General features: G+C 41.7%; 2 protein-coding genes across 7 annotated transcripts in view; one reads left to right on the top strand and one right to left on the bottom strand.

Annotated features, from left to right (window-relative positions):
* Positions 1 to 509: 509 nt before the first annotated feature.
* On the top strand, positions 510 to 7,765 carry LOC139411933 (forkhead box N4). The gene is made up of 10 exons (XM_071158695.1): positions 510 to 550; positions 1,295 to 1,395; positions 4,313 to 4,497; positions 4,987 to 5,099; positions 5,233 to 5,343; positions 5,670 to 5,797; positions 6,035 to 6,131; positions 6,380 to 6,587; positions 6,966 to 7,355; positions 7,506 to 7,765. The coding sequence occupies exons 2-10, from the start codon at positions 1,316 to 1,318 to the stop codon at positions 7,763 to 7,765; spliced, it is 1,572 nt and encodes a 523-aa protein (XP_071014796.1). The 5' UTR covers positions 510 to 550; positions 1,295 to 1,315.
* Positions 7,766 to 10,030: 2,265 nt separating this feature from the next.
* LOC139410680 (acetyl-CoA carboxylase beta) overlaps positions 10,031 to 12,468 on the bottom strand; it is a 56,109-nt gene continuing 53,671 nt past the window's right edge. For all 6 annotated transcript variants that reach the window (XM_071156073.1, XM_071156074.1, XM_071156075.1 and 3 more), the window contains one exon: positions 10,031 to 12,371. In XM_071156073.1, the coding sequence (XP_071012174.1) occupies positions 12,245 to 12,371 (127 nt within the window). In that variant the 3' untranslated portion in view covers positions 10,031 to 12,244. The remainder of the gene's footprint in view (positions 12,372 to 12,468) is intronic.

The raw sequence follows: 12,468 nt of genomic DNA, 5'->3' as shown, positions 1-12,468 counted from the left end.
ACCAAACAATTTATTTTAGCTAACTAACAAAAAGGATCACACAAGTATGCTACCATATGTCGCCGTACAATGACAATTGTCAACTATATTGGATAGAGACTGGGTGGCTACAGCTATAGAGTGGTTTATTGTTTTGAAACCATCCTTTCTCAAATTCGTCATTGTCCATGGATAGCCTACTGTTTATCCAGAAACTCCACAAAAAAAATAATAATAATAATTAAAGGAAATACTAGCCTAGGTGTAAATACAAAAAGTGAGATCAGACTGCATATTTTTTTTGTCCATTCGGATGGTGTACTGTCTTCCACGGGAGTCTGTTACAAGTTGTTACATTGGCAGCAGCTGTCAAACCCTTAGGATCCTGTCCTTTGAGCAACAACAGGCTTCGTTAAGGTAGGTAGGCCTATTGCGCATGACAGTGTGCTGGACAGCTCCAGAGAGGGAAATTTAAAAACGGTTTTTCGGAAACAAGTGCAGCACAGTGAAAACACAGTAGACTACACGGACTCGTCAACAACTAACATTTTCTGCAGATTATCCTGAACAGGTAAGATTGAACTTTTTCCGGTATGACAAGAATGAATGTCAGCAAATAGTTATGATACTTTGAGTGAGAGGAGATTATTTATATTAGAGGACTTTTCATTTTTGTGTCATTGTTGTTATTTCAGAAAGGGTGGGAAACGCTGCTATATTTAGGGATTGCACAAAAAGTAGTTTTTTTTAATCAGTAAAAAAATATTAATAAATAGCCTTATCATTTGCAATGCTTATTAAATAGCAATCCATTTGTTTTCTGTATTGTAAAACGTCAATGTTATATTAATTTGAAGCATAGGCCTACATTTGTGAACTGATACCCCTGTAACTTGTTTTTATACACATCTAAAGTATTGTTTGTTGTCTATTTTAATTTGCAATTGTTATGTTTTTTCCATGATAGCTGATATGATTGTCATTAGCTTATATCATTATTGTTATTAACTGATCATAATCAGATTCAGATGTTTTAAATAGTGCATTCATTGTAGCCTATATGATTAATGTAGTACATAATACTATATCATACATAATATAAATACTTATTTTCCTCCATAAGTAGTCTGTTTGATGTGCTAATATTTTATTTATCTAAAGGTCATAATCATAGCCTATATAATGAGTAGACAAAACAAGGAAACAAAATTCAAATTGTTTGGTCAGTTTAAAAAAAGAAATAGGTCTAGACCTAAATGACATCAAGTATTGAAGCCTAGATGTCTTATGCAGAGGCACTTTTTCCTTGTTTCAGCATTATCAAATATCCCAGGAAATGATAGAAAGTGGAATTACATCCAGGATGTCAGGAGTTCTAGAAAATTCAGGTCATCATCCCTCTCCACAAGATTACAGGTAAGACTGGATTTGTGAATTGCAATGATACGCTTTTTGATCAAAGTTGTATCTTTGTAAAGTTGGCTCCACTTAACAAAAAAAAAGGCAAATATGATTCAAAAGGTTTAGGTATAAGGATAACTCCAATATATATTTTCCAAAAACTCCCTATACTGTAGTTTTAATCCAACGGTAGATGGACAGCTCTTTCAGTGAAGGGAGGTGGTGTATGAAAAAGGGGAGAAAAAAACCCACTACCTAAGAATAAATGATTTTGTCTGAATGGATCTGTCAGAAACCATCAGCTCTGTTTACACTCCCGCTGCCGGCACACAGTGAGACTCAGCCTCTTGGCCCGCCGGCTCCAAGGGGGAGATGGGGCTCTCCGGGTCACTAGCGAGGAGAAGTGGCTCTCAATTAGGAGGTGGGAGTGGGGTCTGTGTAGTATTGAACCTCTGGGAAAGCTTGTGCGGCTTGTGCTAGACGGGGGACACTATAGACCAGCATGCCGTGCCTCGTTGAACAAGCTCTTTATTGTGGGTTAAGTGGGGGTGTATAGGGAAGAGGCATCCTAATTGCTGTAAAAATATTTAGGGTGATTGGCTTAGGCCTAGAGATGCTTTTCAGATTTTCAGGAAAAAATAAAAAAGCATTAAGAATGTGTTTTACATATAAATTGTGTTATATAGGCTATGACTGTTTCCAATCAAGTTTAAATGTTTTGATCAAATCCCACTAATCGTTGAAGGGATATTCATGTTCACAAATACAACCTAACCTGATTTTTGTACCTTGGCTGTAGTAAATTCCTCATTCATTTAGAAAATTTGGCCAAAACACCATACAAATACCCAAATCCTATATTACAAATGTACCCTTTCTGAATATCGTGTCTACATTAGATTTTTGAAAAGTCATGTTATCATGTTATAGGCCTAATCCACTTTCAGATTTTGCTTTGATGCAACTCAATGACAATATTCAAAAGTGGATTGAACCCCAAAAAAGTTCAGACATGTCCTTCAGGAAAGGATACTGCTGTAATATGAGTTGGATTGGTCTGTTTGTAAGGTGATTTAGACATATTTCAGAATGAATGGGACCCTATGTTAATACTGACAAAATACAATGACTATCAAATACCTAAGTCAAATAAACAAAATACATATCCAAAGAACTGTCTTGGGGATCCGACTACAGCCAAGGTAGATGGCAAATCACGTTAGGTTGTATTGAGTTGAACATCCCTTAAGGCCAAAATAGTCATCTTGTTATATGCTTCCATTGGAACTAGTGCTCTCTAAAATGTGTTTTACCTATTTGGATTAAGCCTTAACTCAGGGTTACAGCTGGTGAGGCATATATTTGTCGTTTTTTTAAAGAGAGAGAACACGCATGTGTGTGTGCATGTATGTAGGCATGTGTGCATGTGTCTTTTTTGGGGGTAGAGGGAGCTCATACTACAAATCTCAAGTAGAAATAGGTGTCTGTGGTGGTGCCTGTGGTGTACAGTTTCACAGGAGCGTCTGTCACTCTGCTTTGAAAGAGACGGTTATTCACAAGCCTTTACTAGCACATGCAGTCAAGGTGTCCAAAGCCTTGTGCCAAGGCAAAGCTCTGGATGAAATGTCATTTATTCAGGTGACAGGCTGACCTCCATCAACCCCACCCTCCTCCCTCAGTCCCCCAGGGCCCCGTCTACTGCCCTTCTGGGTGGAGGAGGGGGGACAGTGTGAGGGGAGAGGGACAGGGAAGCAGATGGCATCCTATTTGTCCCTCTTGTGTGAGGACTGTCATTCCAACAGATTAATGCAGGGGCTGGTAAAAAAAAAAAACGTTAAAAAAACGGCAGAGACAATCAAGGAAGGGTCTGGGTGGAAACAATAGGGCCACGTGCCACTGGACAGATTTGTCGTTTGGGACACAATAGGTGATAATTTTTCAATAGACAAGGCCAACTGTTGCAGAGCGACATGTGCCGCTCTCCCATATTTTCAAATGATCTCATGCGCTGTTTACTTATGATTCAGCCAATGGGTAGAGGGAGATTGTAGTCACCTGATGTAGGGGTGATTTTGTTTGCAGTTGGGGTGGGGAGCGGGGGATCCTACAGTCTCCAGACCCACAAAGTAACTGAATAGTGAGTGTCGTCATAGCGACCCCAATTACTGAACTATTCTACAGTAAGTGTGTAGAGAGACGACTGGAGAGGATTCTTCTCTTTTCTCCTTGCAGAGCCCTCCTGTCTAAAATAAATAATGAGCAAAAGCTGATTGGCACCCCATGCCCCGATTAAGCACAAATTAAGCAGTAAATCTTCACAAATATTGTACGCAGGTATGGGAATTCATTGTTGACACAACTTGATCATCATTGTTGGTGGTTATGTTGCAAATCTAATGATCACTTATTTTTATTTGTATTTCCCAAAACTCAGGAAGTAGATGAGAACATTAAAATTGTTGTTGATGAGGAAGGTCATAAGCAAGTTACTGAAGAGGGATTAATAATAACGAGAATGTTGGCTTTTTATCCATAATGTTACTATTACAGTAATTAGCTAATCAAATAGCACTCTATAATATACTTGTGGTAAATCCCAGATAAGATTATACTCCTGGATTATGATTCATTTTCACTTCTCCCACACCAATGTTGGATGCATTACTTTAGGTTTAATGGAATACATGTCTGTTCAGTCAGTGTCCTGTATATTTGCCCTAAATATAACCAGACCTGAATAGTATGAATACTATTTATAAAGTGGCTACTTACACATTTGTTTTGGGGTTTGTACTTTTGGGATTATTATTTTTTTGCTTCCATGGCAATACTGATTCCAACTAGTATTTGAATCCAGGTCTGGATATATCCTACAGTTGTATGCTAGGCTGTGTATCTGAGTGGTTGTGTTGCTTGTGTCCCGTCCCTGCAGACTTCTGACCACAGACCCCTCCCAGCTTCAAGAGGATCTCCCTGGGGAACTGCAGTCTCTGTCATGGCTCACATCTGTAGATGTTCCCCGGCTGCAGCAGATGGCCGATGGTCGCGGTGGTGGTGGAGGAGACTTCAACGGGCCTTCCCAGGGGCAGGGGGGCAGCCTGCTTGAGCAGCAGACAGGTGAGACACACAAAAACACGCACACACACACCAATTGGGGGAGCCTGCACCATTTCAAATCCACACACACGCTCTGATTGGATAGTTCAGGAGTGCTCTGATGCTGAAGAGGACAAATTTATCAAAATGATTACAGTTGGAAGCATAACTGCCAATCTGGCTAATGAGACTGGCAAGACCAATAGAATGATTAAAGTGCAGTATAAGGGGATATAGACTTGGGCCTACACTGATACTTGATAGGGCCATGGACCCTGTCTTAATGCTTTACTAATGCATCCTTCCTTCTTATCTTCCTTGAAGCACAATCATGTATCAGAATACTTAAATTGGCAAAAGTAATAGGGTGGTAGCCTTGCTCAGCCCTATCCAATCACATTTGCTTACCTCGAGGAAGCGAGGAAGGATGCATTTCTAAAGTATTGGAACAGGGCCGATGTGTGGAGATTGAAGACAGACCTGGATTTTGTACTGCTTCCTTCCTCACAGCTCAGCTGAACAACATGACCATGGCAGGGGGACAGGGATCCATGATCCACCTACAGAGCAACATGCAGCACAGCCCCCTGGGAATTAACGTCATCACCCCCCACAGCGGAAATGTAAGTTATGCATCCTGACATTAAAAAATACATATATGATTTATCCAAACTGTTTTATTAATCAGTGCTTATTCTCTAGCTAAATGAAATCATATAGTAAATATACTGAAGTTGCCCTGGGTCTATTCCACAGATGTCTCCATTCTCCATGAATGGGCAGCCCTCTCCAGGGTACCAATGTCCTGCCTCTGCCTACCAACCTACAGCCCAACAAGTTTTCACTCTGACCCAGGCTAGCCAGCAGGTAACTACGTCATCCCTACAACTGGGCTGTGGATACAGTTTGTGAATTAGAAATGAATTGTTACATATAATTACATAGTATTGTAAAGAGTATTTAGTAAATGACAACGTAACAACCTATTAATACAGTAATGTTAGTGTAATTACAGTGTTACTACATGGGTATATGAGCAACTTAATGTAGTGTTAGAGATTATTCTATTAGTTTACAGCCTACTGCTGATTAAGGGGTTGATGTTTATATGGCATTAATTAAAACACTATTTTCATTTAAAATAAATAATATACATTACAAATATTCTAGATTGTTCTCTCATTTTCTCTCAGTGTTCTCCTGCTGGGTTCTATAGCAATGTCTCCTTCAACAACCAAAACCTGTTCACACAGCCACGCCTGGCTCCACAAAACCAGGACCTACAGCCTAAGTCTTTCCCCAAGCCCATCTACTCCTACAGGTAAGCCTCCCCTGGGCCAAGGGGCATTACAGTAGTATTGTATTGCCCGGGTCATGTTCACTAGGGCACACAAAAGAAAATGACAAGTTCAGGTAGTTCCCCATTTAAGTCCATTTTCTTCCCTTTGGTGCCTAATGAACAAGACCCTGGTCTAATTATCAACCATATGAAATGTATTTACTTCCTAGATTTATAACTAAATGGTAATATTGTCTTTCTACTTTGATCCATCCTTAGCTGTTTGATTGCTATGGCTCTGAAGAACAGCAAGACGGGCAGTCTCCCTGTCAGCGAGATCTACAGCTTTATGAAGGAGCATTTCCCCTACTTTAAGGTAAGACTTGAGCAGATCCTCTAAGGACTGGTTTCTCGGACCCAGTTTAAGCCTAACCCTGGAATAAAAAGCATGCTCAATGAAGAATCACCATTGAACCTGCTTTTTAGTCTAGGACCGGGTCCAGAAAACTGGCCTAATATTCAAATAGGGATTGGGGAAGCAGATATGTTGCATGGAAGTTAGCATTGTGTTTAGTAAGTTGTTTAAATGTCTCCTTCCTCTCTTTGGGGTTGTTTTCCCTATAGACAGCACCAGACGGATGGAAGAACTCAGTCCGACACAACCTGTCTCTAAACAAGTGCTTTGAGAAGGTGGAGAACAAGATGAGCGGCTCCTCGCGTAAGGGCTGCCTCTGGGCCCTGAACCCGGCCAAGATCGACAAGATGGAAGAGGAGATGCAGAAGTGGAAGCGCAAGGACCTGCCAGCCATCCGTCGCAGCATGGCCAACCCAGGTGAGACCACAGGGCTGACTGAGGTCTATTCACACACAACCTGGATCCTGTTCAATAGGCACAAAATAGAGGAAAAGGGACTGAAACAGGGAGGAACAACCTGAACTCATTTTTGTTTTCCTTTGCAAAATGTTTTTGAAAAATTGTGTGTGCTCTATTGAACACGGCCCATCAATGAAGAACATGACCCTCCACCAATGAAGATGATTATTCCTCCTCAGTTTTATGTCTATGTGGCAACTGTCACGGCTACAGTACAGTTGGCTATGTTCCAATTGACACTAATATGCTTAGACTCTGCTAAGTTTTTTGTTTTAAATGGACAGTCATCAGTCTGTCATCAGCTGCTAAACTGCCCTGTTTTTCCCTCTCTGTCAGATGAGTTGGACAAGCTGATCACGGACCGGCCAGAGAGCTGCAGACGAAAGCCCATGGACCCCGGGATGACCCGTCTCCCCAGCTGTCCGTCCGGCCTAACCCTGCCTGTCCAAGGCCAGATGCAGCCCCAGCCCGTGGTCACCCTGTCCCTGCAGCGCCTGCCCATGCACCACCAGCTTCATGCCCAGCTCCAGGCCAATGCCCAGGCCAGGCTGGCCTCGGTATCCCCCGCCCAGACACCCCCCCTCCACACCGTTCCTGACCTCTCCCACAGCCCTCTTGCCACCGAGCATCCCGGCAAGCAGCCTCATGACTTCTACAGTCTCCACGGTGACGTCAACACAGAGGTGGACGCACTGGACCCCAGCATCATGGACTTCGCTCTACAAGGTGGGTAGCTATAGCACCTAGTCACAACATGATATACTAATTGAACAATTCTCAAACCAATGTTACTTTGCACTGGAGTTGGCCATTTTCTTGTCTCTTAGAAGCAGTGATGACCATTGACGTGACAAAATTAGTTCCTTCTGTCCTCAGGTAACCTGTGGGAGGAGATGAAAGATGACAGCTTTAACCTGGAAGCGTTGGGCACCTTCAGTAACTCTCCCCTGCGTTTGTCTGACTGTGACCTGGGCGCCATGACCGGCAGCCTCCCTCCTGTTTCCAGTGGAGGCAGCATGCCCTTCTCAGACCTGCAGGCGACGGGCCTGTTCACCTCATACGCCACCCTGGACGCCCTCTCCTCCCAGTACATGGGCACGCCAGGCAACAGCAAGCCCATCACCGCCCTGCTTTAATGAAAACATCCCCAACACAGAGTGAAAGTCAAAGACAGAGCTGTAGTGATGCATCACCAACAGAATCAAAATACCTTATTTTGTTTTGCACAGAGGCTCTACTTGTCAATCCCACTACTGACACCAAAAACCCCCCACATCTTCTTTGACTGAAAAGCGTGAACCCTCATTGGTTTTCTCTGTCCACAATGACAGTGCAACTTGTGTTGCCGTCCCCAAGCCACTACTTCAGATGGGAGAAAGAGGTCCGTTTGGAGACTGATTTGATCAAAATAATTTTAAAACCACACACATACAGGGTCTTTGGAAAGTATTCAGACCCCTTGACTTTTTCCACAATTTGTTCTTAAATTGATTAAATCAGTCTACGCACAATACCCCATAATGACAAAACAAAAACAGGTTTTGGGAAAATTTAGCTAATTAAAAGAATAAATAAATGGAAATATCACATTTACATAAGTACTCAGACCCTTTAATCAGGACTTTGTTGAAACACCTTTGGCAGCGATGACAGCCTCGATTCTTCTTGGGTATGACGCTACAAGCTTGGCACACCTGTATTTGGGGAGTTTCTCCCATTCTTCTCTGCAGATCCTCTCAAGCTCTGTCAGGTTGGATGGGGAGCATCACTGCAGAGCTCTTTTCAGGTCTCTCCAGAGAGGTATGATCGGGTTCAAGTCCGGGCTCTGGCTGGGCCACTCAAGGACATTCAGAGACTTGCCCCGAAGCCACTCCTGCATTGTCTTGGCTGTGTGCTTAGGGTCATTGTCATGTTGGAAGGTGAACCTTCACCCCAGTCTGAGGTCCTGAGCACTCTGGAGCAGGTTTTCATCATGGATTTCTCTGTACTTTGCTCCGTTCATTTTTCCCTAGATCCTGACAAGTCTCCCAGTCCCTGCCTCTGAAAAATATCCCCACAGCATGATTCTGCCACCACCATGCTTCACCGTAGGGATGGTGCCAGGTTTCCTCCAGACGTGACGCTTGGCATTCAGGCCAATTTTGGTTTCATCAGACCAGACAATCTTGTTGAGAGTCTTTAGGTGCCTTTTGGTAAACTCCAAGCGGGCTGTCATGTGCCATTTCACTGAGAAGTGTCTTCCGTCTGGCCACTCTACCATAAAGGCTTGATTGGTAGAGTCCTGCAGAGATGGTTGTCCTTCTGGAAGGTTCTCCCCATCTCCACAGAGGAACTCTAGAGCTCTGTCAGAGTGACTATTGGGTTCTTGGTCACCTCCCTGACCAAGGCCCTTCTCCCCCGATTGCTCAGTTTAGGCGGGCGGCCAGCTCTAGGAATAATCTTGGTGGTTCCAAACTTCTTCCATTTAAAAATGATGGAGGCCACTGTGTTCTTGGGGATCTTCAATGCTGCAGACATGTTCTGGTACCCTTCTCCAGTTCTGTACCTCGACACTATCCTGTCTCGGAGCTCTACGGACAATTCCTTCGACTTCATGGCTTGTTTTTGGCTCTGACATGCACTGTCAACTGTGGGACCTTATATAGACAGGTGTGTGCCTTTCCAAATCATATCCAATAAATTGATTTTACCACAGGTGGAATCTCAAGGATGATTAATGGAAACAGGATGCACCTGAGCTCAATTTCAAGTCTCATAGCAAAAGGTCTTAATTCTTATGTAAATAAGGTATTTCTGTTTTTGTTTTTTTATACATAAAAATCTGTTTTCGCTTTGTCATTATGGGGTATTGAGTGTAGATTGCTGAACAAATATATTTAATACATTTTAGAATTAGGCTATAACGTAACAAAATGTAGAAAAAGTCAAGGGGTTGGAATACTTTCCGAAGGTACTGTGTACTGTAAGCAAGAGGAGTAACCAAGGGCGGCTAAGAGGGAAACTCAAATTAGGAGCAAATTGACAAAAACATACGGACATCTCTGGTGGAGCTTTGCCAGGCAAAGACTCAAGAAGCTGTGCTACCCTGTAGTACACCAACGACTAACTTACCATCTGCTAGTTATTGTACCATTGGCATTCCTGTGTTTGTAAGCCTTACCATGATACTGTTAAGTTCCCTGTTCTTTATCTGTTGTCTGTATCATCTTAGGAAGTATTACTGTGATGTTTTATTTATATTGGAGAAAGGGAAGAATTTATCAAACACGGTTTACTGTATATATTTGTATGTTTCAAATCCCTTCTATCTCCACAGAAAAGCTTTAGTTTCTTAAACAGTATTTACCCATACATTCCAAAACAGGTCAGCATTGGAAAATATGCTAAAATTAGTCAAATTCTGAATTCATCATTGAAGTGATTTTTTATGACAGTCAGGCTACATGTACTTTAAAATTACACAAAAACAATAAAATCACAATGGGTAAATCAGTTTCAGTTTTGTGCTGAAAATAGATTCATTACATTTATTTACTTTACCTCTTATTAGGGTTACGTACACAAAATAGCAGATATTTTATATATATTATTAACACAATTTCAAATGGATATCTGATATTTTGCTGAAGGCAACAGCAGGAGAATAGCTTGGGGTCTTTCGGTTACAATTTTGTCATTCATCCATTGCACCGTTGTCTGCCCCTGTTCACCTGAGTTTAAGCAACAATCAGAATTCTATTAAACACAATGAAAACATGTACACGTATTCATATCACATACAAAAAGATAGCATAAATCATGATCTTCTTTAGGTGTCCATTTGTTCCAAATGAGCACCATACAAGTACTATGGGTGTGAATTTATCTAGTGGCATTTATATTGTTCAGCCAGACTACACACCATGTATACACCATCAATAACCAGGTTTCCATCCAACCTTTTTATGCGAGTAAAGTACATGTTGGATAAGAAAGGTGACAACAGGCCTGATGCAAATTTGTAGGTAAACTTCACAAATGTCGACAAAACAAAATACCAGGTTATTATCAGGTGGGTTATTATAAGGTGGGTTATTTTTGTATCTGTAAAATGTATTATGTGAGAAATAACCACCATATCAAAGTAAACTTGGAGTCATGCGATGACATGTTGTGTGGTCCTCCCACTAGACTGGTTGGGAAAGCATGCAGTTAATTAGGCTACAGATGAAATAAATGATGAACTTCACAGGGTGGTGAAAGTGCACGGTGATGATCTTGATGCTCTTTTCCAATAAATATTGAGGGTCTTATTCTGGTGACATGATGATCAAAGCTTGGCTGCCGTTTGACAAATCAAAATGATCTCACTCTTTTGTCCATGATAATCTCATCATGTAGGCTAGCCTACCTGCACTGTATATCTGAGAGTTGTTGGTTATCACGCAAATTATTCGACCTGAATGAGCACATTCGCTATATAAATAAATAAAAAATTGTTAAAACCATCAGTAAAGTTGAAAATCCGACGGAAACCCATTTATGTTTTTTAAATTTTTTAATTCGGTAAATGGGAATTTAACAGCAAAAGTCATTTTTTTGTGCATAGCTCATCACACACAGCCTTTTATCCGCAACAAGTCAATTTGATGGAAACACATCTCTGGTGGGAAAATGCACATATTGTTTTTATGCTAATTTTAGAATATTAGCATGAAAATCTGTCGCCAATTGGATGGAAACTTAGCATTTGACAACAAAAAAATACAAATGAAATGACTCAGGAAAAACACATGTGTATTTCTAATTCAGTCAAACACCAATAATACAAAGAAAGAAATTCAACAGTACAAGAATAAACACCGGGTGGTAACGTTAAGTACAAAAAAAGCTTTTACCTGACTTTCAAATTGCACACAGTTAGGCTTTTAAAGACGACACTGACCTAAAAACTAACCTTTGGTTTAATTAGGGAAAGAAAAAAGAACATTCCCCTTCGTACAGTATGCCGTACATTCAAAGGATAGCAATGAGAATCTTTATTAGAATAATGACAAAAAGGCCCAAGGTTCAATCCATTCAATGAATGTTACATTTTGTAAATATATGGGTTTTCCCATCCTATTGATAATGTGCATTTGAAATGCCAGTGAGTAGTGGCGGTTCCCTCTGATCACAGCAATGTCAACCGCTACATGGAACCAGACCATTTTTTTGCCTGCCTGTGTCAGGTGGGTGTGGTTGGTACCTTTGATCATTTTCTATTGGTTCCATTTGAACAGGCAAGCTCAAATACAGTATTTGAAATGATCTGAGATAGATCTGAGATGATCTGAGATGCTTGGAACATCCTAAACATGTCCAATCACAGCATGTGGTACATGTGCAGTGGCAAGGTGAAACAACGCTGTGCCTGGTTACAGTGTGTGAGTAGCACTAACTAGCCCTAACCCTGAGAATAAGACAAGCTTTAGTCTTAGCTTTATTGGCTCACCTGATTACAACAGAAAGTAGGATGCACTGGAGAAGATGCTGGCCCTAGGGTCCACACGTCTACTTCTCTAGTCTCTCTCGTATGGGAAAACTACATAGATGTCTTGTGTAAGGCGTCAGGCAGCTCAGCTCAGACCTGGAGTTTAACTGGGGGCCGTGCCGTCCATCGTGGCCAGCAGGTGGGAAATCTTGGCCCTCTGGGACGGAGTGATGGTCTGGCTCATGTGGATGATGCAGTCCATGGTCAACTCAGGATTGGCCTGCACCAGGCTAGAATAACAAACACAGTATACACAATAGGATTACTGGTAGTTGCCAGCATATACACACAGTACATTCAAGTGCATGCGTGCGCACGCGTGTGTGT

This window comes from Oncorhynchus clarkii, chromosome 6 (assembly GCF_045791955.1).
Source record: "Oncorhynchus clarkii lewisi isolate Uvic-CL-2024 chromosome 6, UVic_Ocla_1.0, whole genome shotgun sequence".
Taxonomy (NCBI): domain Eukaryota; kingdom Metazoa; phylum Chordata; class Actinopteri; order Salmoniformes; family Salmonidae; genus Oncorhynchus; species Oncorhynchus clarkii.
The sequence above is the reverse complement of the archived record's forward strand: the minus strand, read 5'-3'. Positions and strand labels throughout refer to the sequence as shown.

Bases quoted from the DNA above. Each gene is read 5' to 3' on its own strand.
- LOC139411933 (XM_071158695.1), top strand. From the start codon at position 1,316: ATGATAGAAAGTGGAATTACATCCAGGATGTCAGGAGTTCTAGAAAAT. The intron at 4,498-4,986 runs GTGAGACACACA...CCTTCCTCACAG, and splicing joins CCTGCTTGAGCAGCAGACAG to CTCAGCTGAACAACATGACC. The intron at 5,100-5,232 runs GTAAGTTATGCA...TCTATTCCACAG, and splicing joins TCACCCCCCACAGCGGAAAT to ATGTCTCCATTCTCCATGAA.